The 21282-nt window shown below is 36.8% G+C and overlaps 2 protein-coding genes across 2 annotated transcripts; both read right to left on the reverse strand.

Moving 5' to 3' along the window:
• Positions 1–383: 383 nt before the first annotated feature.
• Positions 384–2420, reverse strand: LOC116012502 (glucan endo-1,3-beta-glucosidase). Its single transcript, XM_031252053.1, has 3 exons — positions 1302–2420; positions 857–1160; positions 384–756 (listed from the first exon to the last, which is right to left on the reverse strand). The coding sequence occupies exons 1-3, from the start codon at positions 2346–2348 to the stop codon at positions 734–736; spliced, it is 1374 nt and encodes a 457-aa protein (XP_031107913.1). The 5' UTR covers positions 2349–2420; the 3' UTR covers positions 384–733.
• A 13674-nt stretch (positions 2421–16094) lies between these two features.
• Positions 16095–20977, reverse strand: LOC116013432 (uncharacterized WD repeat-containing protein alr3466-like). Its single transcript, XM_031253181.1, has 8 exons — positions 20763–20977; positions 18989–20224; positions 18830–18920; positions 18553–18710; positions 18414–18465; positions 17642–17721; positions 17458–17551; positions 16095–17194 (listed from the first exon to the last, which is right to left on the reverse strand). The coding sequence occupies exons 2-8, from the start codon at positions 20129–20131 to the stop codon at positions 16671–16673; spliced, it is 2142 nt and encodes a 713-aa protein (XP_031109041.1). The 5' UTR covers positions 20132–20224; positions 20763–20977; the 3' UTR covers positions 16095–16670.
• Positions 20978–21282: the final 305 nt, after the last annotated feature.

Raw genomic sequence — 21282 nt, forward strand, 5'->3', positions numbered from 1 at the left:
TAAAAATAATAAAAAGTTACTAAAAAAAATAAACAATAAAGAAAGATTTGATTTGACAAATGAATAGTAAATATGGCAGATAAAATGGGACAGAGGGAGTACTTTTTTATGGTCCACGTAATAATTTGCTATGGAGATTGATGAAGATTCGTGTGCATATAATGTACAGACACGAGTGTAAGAGGCTATTAAAAATGCAAAATATTCATTACTAATAATTATTCTGAGTATGGTAGGGGCTTAAAGGTGCCTCCTACTCTTAACATATGCTCATGACACTTCGTGGTCTAAGAAAAAAAATTGATATCTATAATTAATTTGGAGCACAAATACTATGAAATACAGTTGCAATAGGATGCCTGAATTTCAGCTATCTAAATTAATTTGTATTACAATCAAACATATTATTATATTTTAAGAAAAAAAAAAAGAAGGAAAAAAATTACAAATTTTATGTAAAAACAAGGCTGTTGTAGTCTTGTTCATCATATACTTAAGTTTCTCTATTTTTTTTAATAGCTCAAATTTTATTAAGCCAAAGTAAAATAATACAGGCACAAACCAGCCTTCAAAAAAGTAGAGACAAACCCACTAATATAAACAAAACAAAAATAATAACACGAGCATGCCTCAACCATAATAGCTCGGACGACCCCGCTCTTTAGCACGATGGCCAATAACCCTCATATTCTTCTCTATTAGTTAACGTTCTTCCTTTCTTCACCATCTCTTGTCAATATTTGCACTTTGCATAGCCTGAAATTTTTCCAAAAAAAAAAAAAACAACTATTAAACAACAATAAAATAAAATTTTGAATTTTAACAAATTAATTTTCTTAAAAGAAGAAAAGCCTACTTGGATTTTTAGAAGTTAGTGTTCCGGTCTGCTCAAAATCACAGTCAAAATCGTGTCTACCGGCGCCTTGATAGTATGCATTCATGGCATACGCCGCATGAGCCCGAACAGTGTTGGGTAGAAAGCACGCGCCGCCCTTCCGAATCGGGTCGCAATTCAAGCCCAGCCCGCACACATAATCAATATTTCTCTGCAGCGCCTCCTCATCCGCTCCGGATTTGGGGAGGCACCATTTCTTCCTCGCGGGGGTGCCTACCGGGCTGGGCGGCCCAGCCCGTGGGTGCGAAGGGAACGTTCCGCTTGCCTGTCAGATAGCCAAATTTTACAAACCAATAATCAAACCAATTATGAAGCAGCAAAGTTGTGCAAGAAAGTATGTAGTGTGATGATGATGACGACGACGACAACGATGACGAACGCCACTGGCGGCGGCGGAGGAGGCTACCGTTCGCCGGAGAATCCCGATGTCGTAGACGGGCGTCATATCGGGCTGGAAGAGCCCGAAGTTTCTCTCGCAAGTCGGGCCGGGCTTCAAGTCCTCATTAAACAACGCGAAAATGTAGGTCTCGAAGGTCCTGTTGGGCATCAGGGGCGTCCCGATTCCCGACGTCACATGTTTCATGAGCTTCCGGTTGTACTCGGCGGCGCTGTCGGCGTCTACTCCGGCCTGCCCGGGGTCCCCCTTGGACGGCCACCCCGTCTCGGCAATCACCAAATCAACATCCTCAAATCCAAGAAATTTCATGGCGGAATAAACCGCGTCTAGCTGCCCATCCAACATGTTCTTATACATAAGCTTCGTGTTCTCATCAAACGCCCCTGAATTTAACCGAAACAGGGCGAAATCAAGAGTATCCTCGGAGCTACCGAAGAATGGGTAGGGATTAACCATGAACGGCGAATTAGTAGCTCTAAGGAAACCCAATAACGGCTTGATGACGTGGGTGTCGTATCCGGGCCGGAATTTCCCGGAGGAGGGCGGGCTGGAGTTGGAGAGGATCCCCAGAGAATGGGGAGTGGAGATCTGAATGTGGCGGTGGAACGGCTCGGCCGTTAGGGCGGCGTGGAGCGCTTGCATGGCGGGGACGAGGTTGGAGATGAAGAGCTTGTTGGCGGTTGAGATAACCTCGTTGCCGACCAAGATTCGTACGATGTTTGTGGCGGGGATGTAAGGGAGGATGTTGAGTTTGACCCATTGTTGGGCGAAGGCGTATTTTGCGAGACGCGGGATTTGGTCGTTGGGGACCGTGACCGTGACGGCTACGCCGGTGTGAGCGAATGCTTTGAGGATGTCGGGGTTGGTGTCGAAGAGCCTCACGCGGTTGATGATGGTGGACTCGGTGAGGAAACGCGCCACCTGTGGCGGCGGAGGGAGGTTGTTGGCCACCGTGCCGTAGTTCACTCCGATTATCGCTTCACTTCCTTTGATGTAAAATGGTGGGAGAAGGAGGAGGAATGTGTAGAAGAGGCAAGTGCTGGAGAATTTGTCCATTGGTCTGTTTGTGAAGTTAGAGAGATCCAATAATTCTTTGGATGATTTGGTAAGGCCTAAGGGTAAAGAAAGGCATATCTCATCTCATCCCGTAGATGCTTTTCTTGCAATTCCATTTTCAGCTTGGAGTGTGTAGTGAGCAAAGGAAAATTCACAAGCCAGCTCTGCTGCCTTTTCATTTGATTTCAATCTCTTCCAATGATATAGCAATGCTAGCTAGGTATATTGGTTTCATATTAACTAAGATATTTAATTAACAATGGAAGTTGTTTCAAAAAAACAAACAGTGAAAGTATATAATTTTTATGTTTTATATATGTTTACGAAATTTAGATATAGAATCTAAAATGTGGAAGATAAAAGCAGAAAAAATCCCAGGCCAACAATTCATATTCACTTTAGTAGGTCTAAAGTATTATTGTAAATCAAAATTTCAAAAGAAGCTCCAAGTCATCCCGTTGGAAAGTTATCAACTTAGAAAGAAAAAATAATAATAATAATAATAAGCAAGGAGGAATGGAGAGTACGTATTTAGCACCAAAAAAGAGAGAAAGAAACAAAATTCATTGTCTTACCTACACATGCATTTAGGGAAGAGGAAAATCATTTTCACGGTCTCCGGGTTTCTATAGAAAGGAACAATTTTATATGAAATTACATTTTGTATCCCGGTTTGGACCTAGAAAATCATCTAAGTGGGACAAAGTTTAAATGATGGCATGTTAGAAATGTAAATGACAAAATATTACCAAATATATAATGAGATTCAAACCTATGACACAGGCTACTATATTTAACAAGTTTAGAGTTCTAACCAACTAAAATACTCAAACCTTTAGTAATGTATACATCAATAATATAGATTTTATATATAAGTTAATGATATATATGTATATATAAACATACATATATATAAGGGAGTAGGGTAGGGGAGGGGGGCACTGGCCCCACCGTGGTTCCGCCCCTCAAAGAATATAATGCAAAGTTCAAATTTTATGTAGCTGGCATATGAACCCCGTTGATTCAAATTCATGGACACTCATATGCCCTGTTGTTGCGGGGTTCATATGCCAAGGTGAGTTTGAGTTGAACGATGAGTGTGAGCCACAACAAGGAGTCGTAAAAGTGTTCATGAACGCATAAAACTAGCTATGGATGACCAATTAGGACCACGAGTCGACTTGTAAGCACATTGGTCGAGAAGTGTGAAAAAGCGCAGGTACGTGTTAAAGCTAAGAGTCACAAAGAGTTGCATATCAAATGCGCGGGGAGGGGGTCGGGATCGCTCCAACCCAAACGAAAGGGAGCTCCCAAGAGGTGTTCTGGCTAACTATGGTGGGATATATCTAGATAAAAATGAGAACACCAAGTGTCGTGACCGCTCGATCCTATAAACTTACTAGTCACCACTCCTTTTATGACCCAAATAATGTAGGAAGTTTACCCCATCGATATGTGGGTTCCAGGGAACTAAAACTACAATGGGAAAATCGATCGAGAAGAACATGTGAATTTGTACTATGGTAATATGTTGATGATGGGAATAACATATACCATTATATGCCAAACTTTCTTTTCCATGGGGGTTGAGCGACTGAGTGGTTCAAAACTCTTGAACCAGGATCAATCAAAAACTTTGTTGAATTGCTATAAAACAATTCATATTGAGAAATAATTACGCAACGTCAACGGAGGCTGGCAACTATTAGGAAACAAGAAGAAATCAGGGCGGATGAAAGTCTGTATTGAGATAGACATGGCGGGGTTTTATAAAAGTTGATGTGTGTATTGAAGTTCAAAATTTATCTAATCAAGGAGTTCAAGGTTCATATCACTCTAGGGAAGTAAATTACTGAATGTCACTACGTGTTAGTTCAAGAGCTGATTCACTAACATTAATGTCAACTTTGGTGTACTGCTCAGACATTTTCTCTAGTCCTTTTTCGAGAATGGGTGAGGGATTGTTGGAAAACCATTCATGGAAAAAAGACATGTACTCACATTTAGTCATGACTTTCTTAGTCAAGATCCATAGCCACATAAATAGTGCAAAATGAGTTGTGAAGAAAAGAGATGTTTGTTAAGCTTAGGAGATTTTTGTTAAGCTTCTTGCTATAAATTACTGACTTCCAATTCAAAGGAAAGGTCGTGCTTCTAAGCCTTATTCTCTCTTCACTACTGGTCCTCACCTTTTGCCTTCTTTGTATGAGCATATACATAGTCATTAATCTTTGTAGCCAGTTGAGAACGTCCAGGACTGTCACCGAAAATTAAACGCTTTTAAGGCAGTGTTTTATAACACGGCACAGACTTTCATCCAACCTAATTTCTTCTTGTTTCCTAATAGTTGCCAGCCTCTGTTGATGTTGCGTAATTATTTCTCAACAGTTAAACGCGTTTAATTTTGCAATAGTCAGCCTTTAGAATCGAAAGCTCCTTCTGTCATACCCGACCTATCCAAAATCTCTGCCCTAGATGGGAAAAACTATGAAAGGTGGGCTCAAAGGATGCTTATTCTTTTCCAACAATTGAAGTTGGTCTATGTGTTGTCCTCCAATCCACCCGAACCCACTAAATCAATATTCCCTTTTGTTGATCAAGAATCGAGAGAAGTAAGCTCTGAACCGAATTACCCCCGCCCCTCCCGAACAAGCATGGGGTGTAACCCCGATGCAATTTGAAGATGACAACATTGCAGCTAGAGGATACCTTCTGTCATAGATGAATGACAAGCTCTTTGACATCTATGTCAAACAAGACTTGGCAAAGATCATTTGGGAAACACTATCAAAAAAAAATATGGTGCAAATGATGCTGAAAGTCAAAGGGTCAGAAATAAAAGGAACAAATGGAGTGGAAAAATCAAGAAACTCAAATGAGTCTGCTTCGTGTGCGGTAAGCAAGGACACCGAGCGTTTCAATGCTATTACCGCAAGGGCAAAACTAGTGGAGGACAAAGCTGAACCAGATTGAACCACAGATCAATTTGACAAGTGCAAGATGAGTATAGTGTTCCCTTAAATAGTAATTATTTTTGAATAACTCGTATTTGCTCTAGTTTCTGAGAGCTCGCATAAAATGAGATATTATTAGTACTAAATGTTAGTTGAGTTGTCTAAATCTCTGAATATATGTTAGTACTTATTAGTGTCCTGATAGCATGAAAAAGTCATCATTCTTGAATACTCTGTCTAGGAAGGTGGTTTTTAAGTAAACTTTTGTTTCACCACTCAACCTAAGAGTATCTAAGAAGTAGGGAGTTGATCATGCAGGCTAGTGAAGGGCTACTTGATCCCCACCTGAAATAAGGTTGACTTTAATATGTTATTAAACAATCAAAGCCTTGCAATAGATATTGCTTAAGTAGTGCAATAGTAGTGTTGATTTAAATTGCCATTTTATAAGAATGAATTTCTTTTGAGAATAAATATGAAATGTGTATTACTTTGCATTACATCAGGGCTATATATGAGTTATGTAATGAAGGAAAATTGTGAAGTTGAAATTAACTTTGAATGCTAAAGTTATAGATGCTAAATTTCAACTTGTTGAAATTTATGTAAATAAATATTTATCTAATGCATGCATGTTTGGATCTTTGAGTATGAGATCTAATTTTCTCAAGAAAGTATGTGAAACTTATAATTGTGATGTACAATCTAAAGCAATGTGCAATAAACATTATCTCTATATTATGCTAGCAATGAGCGTTTATACATATTATTTCAATTCTTAATTGAATCAATTTGAAGATCTACGAAGGTTCCTATATAAAGGAAAATCCTAGTGGTTTGAGGCAACCTATTTGGTTGAAATATATTCCACTATTAAGTATGTATTAACCAAGTGCATAGTTGCTATAAAGTCTGCATAGCACAGTATGCTCTGGGTAAGAAAACAAATATTTTGAGAAAATTATTTGTAAGTGTTGCATTGTGGGGGAAATTAAATCTGTACATTTCATTTTTAGAAGCTTGTCTGTTGTACCTAGAATGATGAAAAGAATGTTTCATGTTAAGCATGAAAATTTCAAGGGAATTACTTGTGAGTAAATAAAGTACATGTCAAAGTGTACGTAAGTTTGATCGAGAGTATAAACTTACTTTAACAAAAAAGACTACTTATGAGGTTGAATTATTGATGGGATGACTAAAAGCCCAAGAGGTGATGAATTCGTGGTGGGTCACACTTTCGTGGTCAAACGAAGCCATGGAAAGAATCACAAAATAGTACACTAATTGGTTATTCCTATGATGTGTGTACTAGTGAGGTTGAGCTGCAGCTCTTAATGAATTTATAACCCTATGAGATGGGTGGCCCTATTGAGATGGACTTAATAAATTCAGTGCTTAATTAATAATTGAGAAGGTGGGCATAAAATGCTCTTAATGATTTCATACCCTAATTTGGGTATAGTCTATATTTAGATAGACCTAACGAAATCACTTACTTGAGTAAAAAGGGTTAACCACCTGTTATGAAAGATAATGAGTTATCTTTCTAGAGTACTCATGAGCATCTGAGGTTCAGTGATCAGTGGATATGTTTTCACAATGTGTGGTGTAGCTACTTCTTGAAAATCCACTAAACCAATCTTGCATAGCTAAATCAACTATGGATGCAAAATTCATAGCACTTGGTTGAAGAAGCCAAGAAGCTGAGTGGTTAAGAAATATGTTGGTAGATGTGCAGTTGTGGGGGAGTCTCACAACTTCAGTACCTATGCTTTGTGATTCACAAACTGTCATTTGTGTCGCAAAATTAGTGTCTAAATTAGGAAGAATAGACACATAAGAGTTAGACATGAGTCTATACGACAATTAATTGTTAACGTGGTGATCACAATGGAACATGTGAAGTTCGTTATGACTTGTAAAATAGTCATAATTCACTCTGTAGCCTAGAATGGGTAGTCTATGTTGAGATAGACTTGACAAAGGTAAAATCTATATTGAGATAGACTTGACGGATTTGAAAATTCTATATTGAGATAGACATAACGGGGTTTTATAAAAGTTGATGTGTGCATTGAAGTTCAAAATTTATCTAATCAAGGAGTTCAAGGTTCATATCACTCTTGGGAAGTAAATTACTCAATGTCACTACGTGTTAGTTCAAGAGCTGATTCACTAACATTAATGTCAACTTTGGTGTACTGCTCAGACATTTTCTCTAGTCCTTTTTCGAGAATGGGTGGGAGATTGTTGGAAAACCATTCATGGAAAAAAGACATGTCCACACATTTAGTCATGACTTTCTTAGTCAAGATCCATAGCCACATAAATAGCGCAAAATGAGTGGTGAGGAAAGGAGTTGTTTGTTAAGCTTAGGAGATGTTTGTTAAGCTTCTTGCTATAAATTACTGACTTCTAATTCAAAGGAAAGGCCGTGCTTCTAAGCCTTATTCTCTCTTCACTACTGGTATTCACCTTTTGCTTTCTTTATCTGAGCATATGCATAGCCATTAATCTGTGTAGCCAGTCGAGAGCGTCCAGGACCGTCACCGGAAATTAAACGCTTTTAAGGCAGTGTTTTACAACACGGCACAGACTTTCATCCGCCCTGATTTCTTCTTGTTTCCTAATAGTTGCCAGCCTCCGTTGACGTTGTGTAATTATTTCTCAACAATTCATTCATAGATTTGTAACTTCTAAGTCAACAAAGAAGCACTTTAAACTTGGTCCGAACTATCTGCTTAATATGCCCACGCAAGATAAAGGATCCATCAGAGACTCCAATCTTGGTCCGAAAATGTTGAAACAAGGCACGCCCCAAAGGCTTTGTAAGGACATCAACAATTTGACACTTCGAAGACACATGCCGAACGACCAAGGCCCCATCAGCTACTAACTCACGTACAAAAAAATAATCTAGTGCACGATGTTTCATTCGGGAATGGAAAACATGATTCCAACAAACATAAGTGGCGCGCGCTAAGATTATCACAAAATAGCACAGGAGAACGACATAACGGGTTTTTCAATTCACGCAATAGGTTCTGAACCCATAATATCTCTGTAGCAACATTAGCCAGAACGCGATACTCGACTTTGTAGAAGAACGAGACGCTAATTTTTTATGTGTGGATTTCCAAGAAATAATATTGAAACCAAGATACAATATGTAAGCTGGGAGAACGGCCAGAGGTAGAAGAGTCACCTCAATCTGAATCGGAGAACGCCATCAAGTCAAGAAAAGAACCACTTTTAAGAAATAAACCATGGCACATCGTCCCTTTGAGGTAGCTCATGACCCGCTTTGCAGCTGACCAATGAGAAGCTACAGGAGTATGCATGAACTAAGAGAGACGATTAATAGCAAAAGAAACATCTGGTCGTGTAATTCCCAAGTACTGCAATAGTCCAATCAAACAACAGAACCCAGTCGCATCCACAATATCTGAAGAAGTAGTCGGCGACAAAATATCTGAAGTATGCATGGGTGTAGAGACCTCCTTCGCACCATCCATCTTAAATTTAACCAAGATGTCGACAAAAATAAACCAGAGGTAGGTGAAACAACATCAAATTATAACACGTAAATTATATCGTAGACCAAGATTCACATTGCAATGTAAACTGTTGGTTTTATAACTACGTGGTAGTCAGTCGATAAGCTAACACAACTATAAAATCAACAAATACTCTATGGTATATTTGAACAATATCGTATGGTAGAATAATAATGGCTTTATAAATAATACACCAAGAAAATTACTCTAGAAAAGAGAGATGTGTCACAAATAGATTACTTAAATACCAAGTCTCTACTAGAGATTTTCTTAAACATGTACAATCACTCTACAAAGATTAATCTCACCTACAGGATATGAACAAAATAGTAATTGATAATATGAGAGGATAATAGTAAAGAGACAGATATTACGTGGATTCTTAGTAATTGCATAATTGTCATGCTATAAATCCCAATCCGAGAGGACATTTCACACCCATTATTTGCTCACCAATTCAATTCTATACCGGCCTGTCAACTTTAAGTAAAAATCTCACAAGACAAATTCCTCTTATATGCTCGGGTATCTCTCTCCTTGTCATGTCAAATGAGCTGGTTGATCTATTATTTGCTTCGTTACTATTTGGCTAGAGCAAGCAAAATTTGGGTCATGTTGGGATAAGACACACAATAATTTATTTAACAATTAAATGGTTCAACTGAAAGAAAATAAAATTAAAAAGTGTTTAGGAATATATTGTTATTCAAATTATTTTATCTAATTGATTATGTTGCATATTTTGTCATAAATATTTTCACAAAATTCACCCACTTAAGTATATTTTGGCTTTGACCCTAACTATTATGTAATCTATCAAAAACACTTTATTGTAATTTATGATGTATTTTGTATGGGAAAATGACACTTTTTCCCCCTATGTTATGTGCATATAGCACTTTTTCCCCCTGTGTTATTAAAGTGGCAGTTTTCCTCCCTCAGTTATTTTAAAAGTGGTAGCTTTCCCCCCTGTAATGTTAAATTGACATTTTTACCCTTAAAATAATTATTTCATTTATTTTTATTCTCCAACCAAGTATTACTAATATGTATGGAAGATCATGGTTCGATACGAACCTAATCGAACACTGTAGCAATTGAACTTAAATAGTATGGACGGTTACGGTTACGATTTAGAACCGAAAAAATAAAATAAAATAATTGTTGAATTTAGACTATTTTTAAATAAGAAATAAAATTAAAAAATAAATAATTAATTAAATAAGTTTTGATTGGCGGTTCAAAATCGAAATTGGAATTGAACCGTACCGATTTATCAAAGTAAGTGTTTGATCATTTTCACTATATATGACTGTAGTTCAGTTCCAGTTCACGGTTCAACAATTATTTAATTTTATTTTTTTCGATTCTGATTCGTAACCAGAATCGTCCATACTATTTCGGTATGATTGCTAAAACAATGTTTGGTTAGGTTCGAACCGAATCGTGATCATCCATACATATAAGTAATAATTTGTTGGAGAAGAAAAATAAATGAAATAATTATTTTTTAAGGGTAAAAATGTCAATTTAACATTTCAGGGGGAAAAATAGCCACTTTAATAACACAGGGGGGAAAAGTGCTATATGCACATAACATAGGCGGAAAAAGTGTCATTTTCCCTATTTTGTATTTTAACCTTACTATGGTTGTTTTATATTTTGTCATTGACATTTCTAACGTAATTTAAATTTTGCCCCCAGTCAATCAATTTTCGGGATCCGTCCCTGATTACAAGTAGATAAACCAACCTTGGTTGCACATAGTTGACTGACTCAGTCCAAGAAGCTCAATAATAGAGTTTAACTTGAAATCTTGTGATTACAAAACAAACTGTCTATTCAACTTGACTGGGGTTGCCCCATTGTTTTATTGCTTCTGATTATGGTTGTTGGGGCATGAGACTTTATTAGTTACTGTAAGATAAGTTTTTGTTAATTGAAGTAGAAAATCTTATTAGTTATGTTAGAACATGAAACCTTATTGTATTAACATCTAATGTGTATTTATAACTTTTATCTAGTTAGTATTATTATATTTTTATGTATAAAAAATATTATTATTATTATTGTTGTTGTTGTTGTTGTTTTTGTTGTTATTATTAAAATAACGACAAAAGTTTGTGTACGGATCATTGCCCGTGAAGCGTGTTAAGTCAAGATGAAATTGTAATACTAATAAGGAATAAACTATTTGTTATTTATAATGGGAAATATAATACTTTTGAAAAAAAAATGTATGGAGTAATACTTTTACGAGTTTATTACCAAAATGGTCCCTCAACTATTGTGAAATTACCAATTTGGTCCTCAACAATTTTTCGTGCCCAATTAAGTCCCTTGACTTTAAAAAATTTAACCAAGTTGATCCTCCGTTTATTTTGCCATTAAACATCCGTTAAATCGGGACCAAATTGGTAATTTTGCTATAGTCAAGGGACAATTTGGTAATTAATTTTTTCCTAAAATGGTCCCTTGACTATAGCAAAATTACCAATTTGGTCCCGATTTAACGGATGTTTAACGGAAAAATAAACAGAGGATCAAATTGGTTAAATTTTTCAAAGTCGATGGACTTAATTGGGCACGAAAAATTATCGAGGACCAAATTGGTAAGTTCACAATAGTCGATGGACCATTTCAGTAATAAACTCTACTTTTACATTTCAATTTAAAAGAATTACATTTTTCTCAAAAGTATTACAATTCTCTTATAAATAAATAAAAACACTTTATTATTGATTAATATTAAAATTTTCAGTATAAATATTACATTTTCATATTGACTTACCTATCTCACCAATCCTCACAAGAGAGTCACTCTAAAATAATTAATATTTTATAAAAAATAATTTTCTAATAAATTTTTGTTTATATTTTTAAAAATGAACTACAAATAAAAATTATTTTTTCTAAATTTTAGTTAAATAAAAATATAATTTTTTTACTTTCAAATAAACACTAAAAATTAAAATTTTAAAAAGTATTTTTTTAAATGTTGTAGTTTTTTTTTTAAAAAATAATATTTTATGAATTTTTAAATTAACCCTAATTAAAAAAAATGATTAAAACCCCCTTTAGCATGGGATATTGGGATTTGGGAATTTGTGATAACGAAAATATTACGGGTGCAGGGTGTATATGGAATCAAAATTAGAATATGTGTTAAATATTTGGTAATGATAATGGTAATGGGTTTTGGTGAAAATATTTTGCATGTTTGGTAGTACGATTAAATGAATGATTATTAATAGTTCAGAAAGCGGTTAATGAGAGAAGTGATGAAACTCTTATCTTATTAGGAGATGAATTTTGGGTGATCAAAGTTTATAGTAGTATTATAAAAACTTAAACAATGAATTTGACATCCATTCTTTATAGTTAAACCTATCAATCAAACACACTTTATATATATTTTCATTTTCTACTTTTAACTTTTGCTTCTACATAAAAAATTTTGATGTAGACATAAGACGAAAAAATTAATTTATCAGTACCAATCACATTATGGAGTAAAAATTTAGACAGTACGATTTGAGAATTTAAATAGTTTGAACTCTTTGATAAACCGGTCCGGATAGGATCGTAGGATAAATTGCGAGTTTGACCCGTTTCCAAATTTCTATTCTTTCTGTAGAGTGTAGAACTGTAGACGGTAGACCCGTTCGTCCTTGGATTCTTCTCCTTCTTACACTTCTTTGTCTCTCTAATTCTCTAAATCGCAGTTGGATTGTGACAAAAGGAAAGCTTACTCCAGAAATTCTCTGTAGGGTTTTGTGAATCTGAGCTGGATAGATATGGAGAACACCAACATCGATAAGCTAGACGGTCTGGCTCGGTGGTTTGGCTCAAGCGTCGCGTCGGCGTTCTTCGCGTCTTTGGAGCGTTGCTCCTGTGTTAACCTCAACACCTGCGACAGCGACGACGAGGATGATGAAGAGGCCAAGGATGCCCCTCTCATGCTCAATTCCCTTACTCCTTCTCACATCGACCCTGACTGCTCGAGCCCTAACCCTAAATCTGACTCTCTAGCGGCCTCCGTCGAAAAGCTCCCCGTATGATCACTCGTCCGTCGATAGATCCATCAAATCGTTGGTAAATGTCAAATCTTTATCTTTTATGCTCGAAAAGTTTTATTGTATTATATCCTTTTGGAGTGTATTGCTACTCGATCCCATCAATGTTGCTTTGTTGGGGTTTTGGAATTTTTATACTTTGTTTGAGAGCAATAAGAGATAATGTGAAGTGAATGGTGTTGTGAAAACTCTTTTATTGATTTGATTGGCAATATCTTTATTGGATTTCCAGTTTCTAGTTGAATACTATTATTAATATGGTAATGTTGGTATTTAGGATTTTAGAGGCTTAACACAAGTAGTTAGAATCATTGTGGGCAGTTGATTGAGTAGTTTGGTCACTGAATACTGATTCAGGACAATAATGTATAAGATCAGGAATAAATAATGACAAGTTAGAAAGCAATAATTGAGATAATAACAAGCTGCCCAATCCTCCTGAGCAGTATGATTGAATGTAGTGATGGTGTGGAACCCCTTCCCAAGTGATGAGAGATCATATTTATACATATATGTGAGCCTATAGCTAAATGACCCAATAGAATCAATCCAAGTGCATAAATTTTTTAGTTTGTTATCATCCTTGAAAAATGAGCCTCGGAAGTAGTTATAACTACCCAATCAGTACCTTACTCCTGATCGAGGAACTTACTAGAAGACAAAATACTCAACCAGGAGTAAGGTACTGATTGGGTAGTTAGGTTCTGAAGCACAAGCTTAGCCTCGATTGACCCCATGTTTCCTTGATTCTGAACTCTCCTTAGGCTGGTATATTGATCTTATTGAGACAGAACCAACAAGATGGGTTAAAATGCCAACAGGTATCTAACTTGATTTTGTGACATTCTGGTTAGAGAAAAGCTATAAATTCCACCTTTGACATTCCTAATGTGTGTTTGTCTTCCAGATTTGAGGTTTGGGCAATTTATGTATATTAATGTTAGAGAAATGTGTGGGTTTTATTTGATTGCATACTGAATTTGGGCATTGTGAAAAAGTTTAGGAATTGATACAACAATCAATAATCATTTCTCTCTCTTCTACCCTTTGTATAAATGACAAGGGAGATTCTTAGTGTTTGATAAGAAAAACACATAATTATGTACTTAATATATGACACTATGCTTAGGGAGTAGAAATGCCTTTGTGGATTGTCAAATGTTTAAATTTTCTTCCCTGACCTGTGTCCAAACAAATCATATGAACTACAAGTCTACAAACCGAGAAGAGGTACAAGGCTTTGTGTAGGTGCATTTAACTATTCTAGTCATGGAAGGTCCAAATGGCTTAATGGCATGGCCAACTTGGTCTTAGCTGCACTTATGCAGTGCATGTGATTCCCCCACTTCATTTCAAGTCTCCTTTAAATAGCCGTGGGCCCATGAATGCTCACCACACTTGCTCTTAAGTGTGCCTAACTGCCTATAGCAACCTGTCCTTTCAAGACTTGTCTAAGAAGCCTGCTGGCTGCTACCAGCAGTCCATCACATTGCCTAATAGACTCTGCTCTAGCATAAGCCCTATGACCATAGCACGATATCCACGGTGATCACACTGTATTTAGGGAGTGGCTTTTAGAGTTCAGACTATTTTTCACTCATGATTTGTGGTATCTCTCCCAAATTGGATTCTTTGTTTGTCTTTTGCAAGATTTGCCCTTGACTAGGTAAGTGTGCACTGTACATGAGTGCGGGACTTCAATGTTTTAGTTCTAACCTATGTGCATACCTCGAGAAGTCAATTGGGTGCTATTACATTCACCTTGTGCTTATTGATGATTTTGTTGTGTACCTCTAATATATAACCTCCATCTTCTACAACAGGTGTTATTTAGTCTGCAACTGACTTTTGGTATGCTTGGTGGCAATTGTCACATAATGCACTTTTGGTGCATTTACTTGTGCTTATTTGTACAATGTTGACTGTATTCATGATATCTAGCTTAACAAGCTTGTACCCATTTTAATAGATAAGGTGCACAAAGTTTATGCTGCTTTGCAGAGCATGGCCAATTCTAATCTTCATGTTACACATAACTTATTATTGCTTTTTGTAGTGCTATGGAGGTAACCATTGTTATACCATGGACCAGGGTTCGTATAAAGAGAGTGTTGTAAGTATGTTGAGGCCAAAATAATTAAAAATTACTAAAGAAGAAATAGTTGGTTTGACTAATGAATAGTAAACAATACAGACAAAATGGAACAGATGGAGTATTAATTTTATAGGTGGTGGGGTCAGGTGGGGTTTTACATATAAAACTCGAATTCAAACTCAATCCACCGCGGGTTTGGGGTTTTAGGACCTACTCCCAATCCACCACCCAAAAAACTTGATCCATGCGGGGTGAATTCGGGTGGATATTTGTAGGATGGATTGAAATTTTCATGATCGGGAATATTGAGTGATAGATATTTAGGTTGAATTGATTTCACCTCCCCGATGGATGGATGGATCACTATAATGAAACATTGTAATTATTGATGTTGAGTGGAATTGGTTATACGGGTACTGTAGTGTAGTGTAGGACGGGTGGGGGAGCTGCCAATTGCCAAACCACCTCAAGGACAATTAGTTAATTGGCAAGGGTTGAAATGCTGGGTTGGGTAGGCGTAACATCACTTCAATTACAAGAATGAACAATAATGGGATGTTTGGTTGGATGGAAAATCTTTTTCATGGTAAAGATTTTCCATGAAGATGAGGAAAATGTGTTTTTTCAGTTGTTTGGTTGAATGGAAAATATTTAAAGGCATATTGATCTTTATATTCATAATTCTTTACCAATCTAAATCCAACCAAACAATGGAATTTGTATTCCCAATAATTTCTTTTCTTTTCTACCAACTAAACAATGGAATTTATTTTCATGTTAATTTGTTTTTTATGGAATTTGAATTCTATTTCCTTCAAATATTTTTCAGCAAACTAAATGGACTGTAAGAAAGGGAAATTAACCTGGGGTATAATTCCTTTCAAAAAAAAAAAAAAACTGAGATATAATAGTGAAAGAGACTCATTCATTCTTAATCAAATGTTAAAGAGACTCAATCATCCTTAACCAAATGTTAAGAAAAAGTGCCTACAATTTAGCGAGAATTAATTATTGTGTCCGACGATGCAAACTTTAATTACACTCAAAAAGAAAAATTAAGGAAATTGAAATCAAAACTGTATGAACCCAAGAGAGGTTCACACTCTGCATTAACTAAAATAAGAAAGGAAATTGAAATCAAAACTGAATGAACCCAAGAGAGGTTCACACTCTGCTAACTATGCTTCGTTGATGAAATAACTAACTCTGTGGTGGTTATTATATGCAAATACCAAAAGGGACTAATAAAAACACTTCTTTCTACAAGGTCCCACAGGCACCTTATATGGATATATCACCACCCCTCATCCTTATCTCTATTTATTTCTCTAGGCCCCTTTCACACATCAACTAACCAAATCAAATAATACATACATACATTCAAACTGAGATCAGTGTTTGGCCTATCTCAATGACTGCCCACATTAAACAAACACTCCCTACCACCAGTCTAATGTTGTTTGTTTGTATGTATGTATATCTCAAGAGACCCTCCCATTTCTCAAATGAAGCCATTCCGTACGCCTTATCTGCCCGGCTGCAACTCACTCAAACAACCGGATCACATGCATGCTTCGGCAGCATAGAGGCGTTGGTGCCAACTCAAATGTTATTTCCGCGTTTTCTGAGCCCTCTCTTCCTTATAGCCGTACTGGCAATCCATAATTGTGGAATGACCTAATCCGCCCGTCCCACCCCGCAGTGACGATAACTAAACTCCAGGCGTGACTGGAAGACGAAATTTGGTAAGAGCTCTTGAGGAACTTGTATTGAGACTTGGACATTGGCGGTGAATTATGAGCACTTGATAACGGAAGCTTTTCCTCGGGCCAGGTTGCAGAGCACTTAGGAAACGCCTCCAAGAAAAATTCGTGGCCCAGAGACGTAAAAGAGAAGGGCAAAGTGTTGTTTAAACTTTCATCGCCTCCATTTGACTGACACCCGCTATCTGGCTCTCTAAATTTCAACCCAGACCAAGGCACTGCAACAGACGCATCACCTGAGAAGAACTCGAGTGCCTTCACCACTTTTGTTTTGGATGGGGAAGATTCTTTAGGACTAACGTAATCCCACAGATTAACGTTAAAATCTTCAGATGCAGAGATAATATGCTTCCCATCCGACGTGAAAGAGGCAGAGATCTGATGCCCACAATTCCGAGGCCCTATAGAGCAGAAGAGCAAGAAAGTTGGCAAACATATAAACTAGAACAAAATTCTGAAAACATGCAAATAATGTAGTATAGAACCGTTCAAATTTATGGTGACTAATGCACGTTAATGATGACACCGTATAAATTTAGTTCAAAACTAGTTAGGGCGCCATCAGGATTTTCGGTCAATAATATACCCCCACCCTAACCAAATGGTATTGCAGGCAGATAATCAATCAGCTAACAGAATAATTCTACGAGGGAAACGGGAGTACCTCTATACTTGCCAATCACATTGATCCCGTTAATGATTCGGACATGGGAGTCCGCACAAGTAACCATTACTTTGCTGGGGTCACTCGGAACAAACTGCATTCAGATATTTTTTTTCCATTTCAAACAATCCAAACCATGAAAAGAAACAACACAATAGAGTGTGTGAGGACAAATTAAAACAACCTGAATGCCAGTAATCCTTTTGACAGGGGACTTCTTTTTACTGATCATGCAAAGTTGTGGTTCCAGTTGGATGCGATTCTCTGAAAACCCCAAGAGAACAAATGTCAATGAATGTACAACATAAATAGTAATATTGCCTCAAGAATAAGATAATCAAGTTTTTTACTCAAAATAATATCGCACAACTATCTCATAAACAAACTAAACCATATATATATAAGGGAGGGTTCAGGTGAAAACACTCCCCCCATAAAAAGTGTGGACACATCCACACCCTTCATCTTGAGAAATCAAAGGCTAGGATTTTACCATTACTAAACTTTCAAGTTTGTAATAATTATAAAATGAACCTGGCTCTTTAAAGTTTTTAATAGTTATAAAATTGACCCGTGATTGTTTTTACTAAAACCCTCAACCATTGATGAACTCTGATAGACGGCTAAGATCAGTCTTCACTTTTTACACAAGAGGCATGTTCTCATTTGATCCTGCCCCTATATATATATATATATATATAACAAGACTCCCACCCAGCCAAAAAAAAGGATACTTTTACTTTTCATCAATTACCAAATCCAAGCTAAACAGTGAAAATCAAGATTCAACTAATGTTCCGTATACCCACAAACATCATAACTCAATATAATTATTCTAAATGGTGGTAATAAAAAAAAATTCAAAATCATGGCCTCCTAGTCATGTTGAGAAAAGCAACTAAACTGTTTTCATGGAGACACAAGACATCAGCATAGCAACCAAAAAAGAGCATTACCTGTTACATTGAAAAAGTGACAAGTGCCTGTTATAGACCCAATAATCCCACCCTAAAATCAAATAAAAACACGTTATCAATCTTGATTTCGGTAACTATATCTCAGTTGTAGAAGAAAAGAGTTGCAAGACCAGCAGACCTGACCACTTGGATGATATGAAACAGCAGTGACTATGTCTCTTATTTCAGTCCAGTGAACTACTTGACCACCATCAGTAGCCCAAATACGTATCTTTCCATCAATTGAACCGCTAATGAAATAGCCATCATTTACAGGATTAAATTCAGCACAGGTAACTGCATCACATTAAAACATAAAGAAAGCAAAACAAAGAAATAAGGCTTGACGGAATAAATAGCCAGACATTGAAAAATGTTCGAAGAGAAAATTAAGACAAAATTTAACTGGTGAGTACCATAATTACTATGTGAAAATACCCTAAGGCACTGGTTCAATCCAACTTTCCATAGACGCACAGTTTTGTCAATTGAGGACGAAAGAAGAAGCTGCAGCAGAAAATGAGTGTGAAAATAGTTGCAAATTAAACTAGAACAATAGAGTATAATGAACATACATTATTCTTTGACCAGGAAAGATGCAAAATCTCTGCACAGTGCCCATGGAAAACATGTAGAGGATTCTCCTGAATTCGAAAAACCTTGGGAGGGAAAATGACACAGGCCGAGTCTGCTGCTTTTCTGATGCCCATCAATCTATGAATTCTTTCTTTCTCTGTTGCCACGGTTGTCAATTGTGAAAGATGGTTCACTGAAAAGTATAAGCATGATGGATCCAACTCTGGGATATCAAAGTCATTGGATCTCTCATCTGCTACAACTTGCCACACACGCAAAATCTTATCTTCACCAGCACTTGCTAGATACTGCCCGTCAAGGCTGAATTTCATTGTTAAAATTGAACCATCATGCGCTGGAATATCCTGCCCCATAAAAAGGGCAGATAGTTCCTTCGAATTCTTTCTACAATGGTGTACCTTAACCCTCTGAACTCCAGTCCCGTCAATAGGGCTAGAGGCATTGGATTTTAAATTCTCTGTTTTTCCTTCACTATTCATTAAGTGTCTGAGTGAGCGCAATCTATTCAAGCAATGAATTTTCACTCTTTTCAGTATCGTCCGAACTTTCCCATTCACCGGACTTTCTCTTTGTCTGGGTTGCTGAGCCGAGCGGGATTCACACGAATGATTCTCAAAGTCTTCAGACATTAGAAGTTGCCCGAACCCCACATTTGGGCGATTACTCGACATGAGATGCTCTGCCAAACTGTGTACATTGCAGTCCATCTCGCAATCTGTATTGTCACTTCCAAATATGAAGTTCGCATGTGAACCCGACTCTTCTGATGAACCCGACACAGAAGATTGGCTAAAGGAAAATTCATCTTTAGAGATGGAGTTCCGCAGCACAGACCCAGTGCTTACCATAATTCTATCAATCTCTTCACCAAGGGCATTGGCATCACCATATAGATCATCTGGATCTTCACTGGGCGCCCTATCTACCGATAAGTCCATCCATTCATTAAGGAACTTCCTACGGCGCTCTCTTACACTTCTGGGCCTTCGAACCCACAAATCATATTCATAGCTATTAGAGGTAGACTCCAGGCAACTAGAACATAAATCAGATGCCTGAGCAATAGTCTCAGGGGCATCAAAATACCGACATTCCCCTTCATCGTCACTGAAGCTACCCATGATACCTCGAGTTCACCCCATGAAATCCCACCTCAAGACATCACCTCTATTAGCCGTAGACAATGTAGGTAATTTGTTCCCTTATGATAGAACCTGATAAGAAGAAAATAAACTAAGTAACTCAGCAGAAACACAGACACAACTACCTAGAACATAAAGCCACAAATAAATAAATACTACAAGTTCAATTATTCTAGCAACACACTTCCTACAATGTTTACAGCCAAACAGAAAAAGAACAATACAGATCCAGCATGGATCCCAACCCACACCCATTGAACCTGGTCTCCAAAAAGAAACAATCCCAGAGAGTAAAACTTCAAAAAAAATCATAAGAAAGACTTAAATATTATATTCTATGCATAGAAACATGAACCCTAAGTCAGTACCCATCACCCAGAAAACAAAATAATAAACTAATAATAACAACATCCAGAAGTCATAAGCAAATAAAAATCAAAACTAACTACCAGAACGGTAAACAGTGATGACCCCAGAGCCCAGAGATGAATTCACCACATTTCATTTGGAGCAATCGAAAAAATTAAACAAAAAAAAATTCTCAACATTTATCGGACAAAATCAAATCATTGAAGATTCAAGAAATTTAACAAGGCAGAGGGTTGCTCACATGGGTATGATTGAATCTGTGCAGGATAAAATTGGTCAGCATTGATAGCAAGATTTACGAAGGCGTAAATATGGGTCTTCGTTCCTCTCTCTCTATCGCCTCTTAAGCAAAGAAGAGAGAGAGAGGACTGACCATTAAAGATGAGAAAATGAAAAAATACGGAGCAGTGTAAATGATGAAAGAGAATGGTGGTTAGTGTTAAACCAGGGAAATTATATTTGGAGAGGGGGGGGGAATAAATAAATAGCAAAAATAAAGAGGCAGAAATTTTCCTTGATATTCGTTTCTAGGAATGGCCCGATTAACGAGGTTTCGAAAGTGGTGAGTGTAGATCATGGCTCTTTCCAGTTAATGCATACTTTCATTACGGAACGGATAGTAAGACAACTTACGGGAATAACTAACAAATGTAAAATGTTTCCACTAATCTTTTTGTCGCCTATTTTTTTTTTACTTAAATTCGATTTTTTTAATACTACTGACTCTAATACAATATAATATACTAGTATTTGTCAATACA

The sequence above is a fragment of the Ipomoea triloba genome, chromosome 3, assembly GCF_003576645.1.
Source record: "Ipomoea triloba cultivar NCNSP0323 chromosome 3, ASM357664v1".
In the NCBI taxonomy this organism is placed as follows: Eukaryota; Viridiplantae; Streptophyta; class Magnoliopsida; order Solanales; family Convolvulaceae; genus Ipomoea; species Ipomoea triloba.

Excerpts from the sequence above, each read along its gene's own strand:
- LOC116012502 (XM_031252053.1), bottom strand. The coding sequence starts at position 2,348 with ATGGACAAATTCTCCAGCACTTGCCTCTTCTACACATTCCTCCTCCTT. Across the intron at positions 1,161-1,301 it reads TCGGGATTCTCCGGCGAACG|GCAAGCGGAACGTTCCCTTC; the intron begins GTAGCCTCCTCC and ends GCTATCTGACAG. Across the intron at positions 757-856 it reads ACTAACTTCTAAAAATCCAA|GCTATGCAAAGTGCAAATAT; the intron begins GTAGGCTTTTCT and ends GAAAAATTTCAG.
- LOC116013432 (XM_031253181.1), bottom strand. The coding sequence starts at position 20,131 with ATGGGTAGCTTCAGTGACGATGAAGGGGAATGTCGGTATTTTGATGCC. Across the intron at positions 17,722-18,413 it reads TCACTTTTTCAATGTAACAG|AGAATCGCATCCAACTGGAA; the intron begins GTAATGCTCTTT and ends TGGGGTTTTCAG. Across the intron at positions 17,195-17,457 it reads TGTGATTGGCAAGTATAGAG|GGCCTCGGAATTGTGGGCAT; the intron begins GTACTCCCGTTT and ends TCTGCTCTATAG.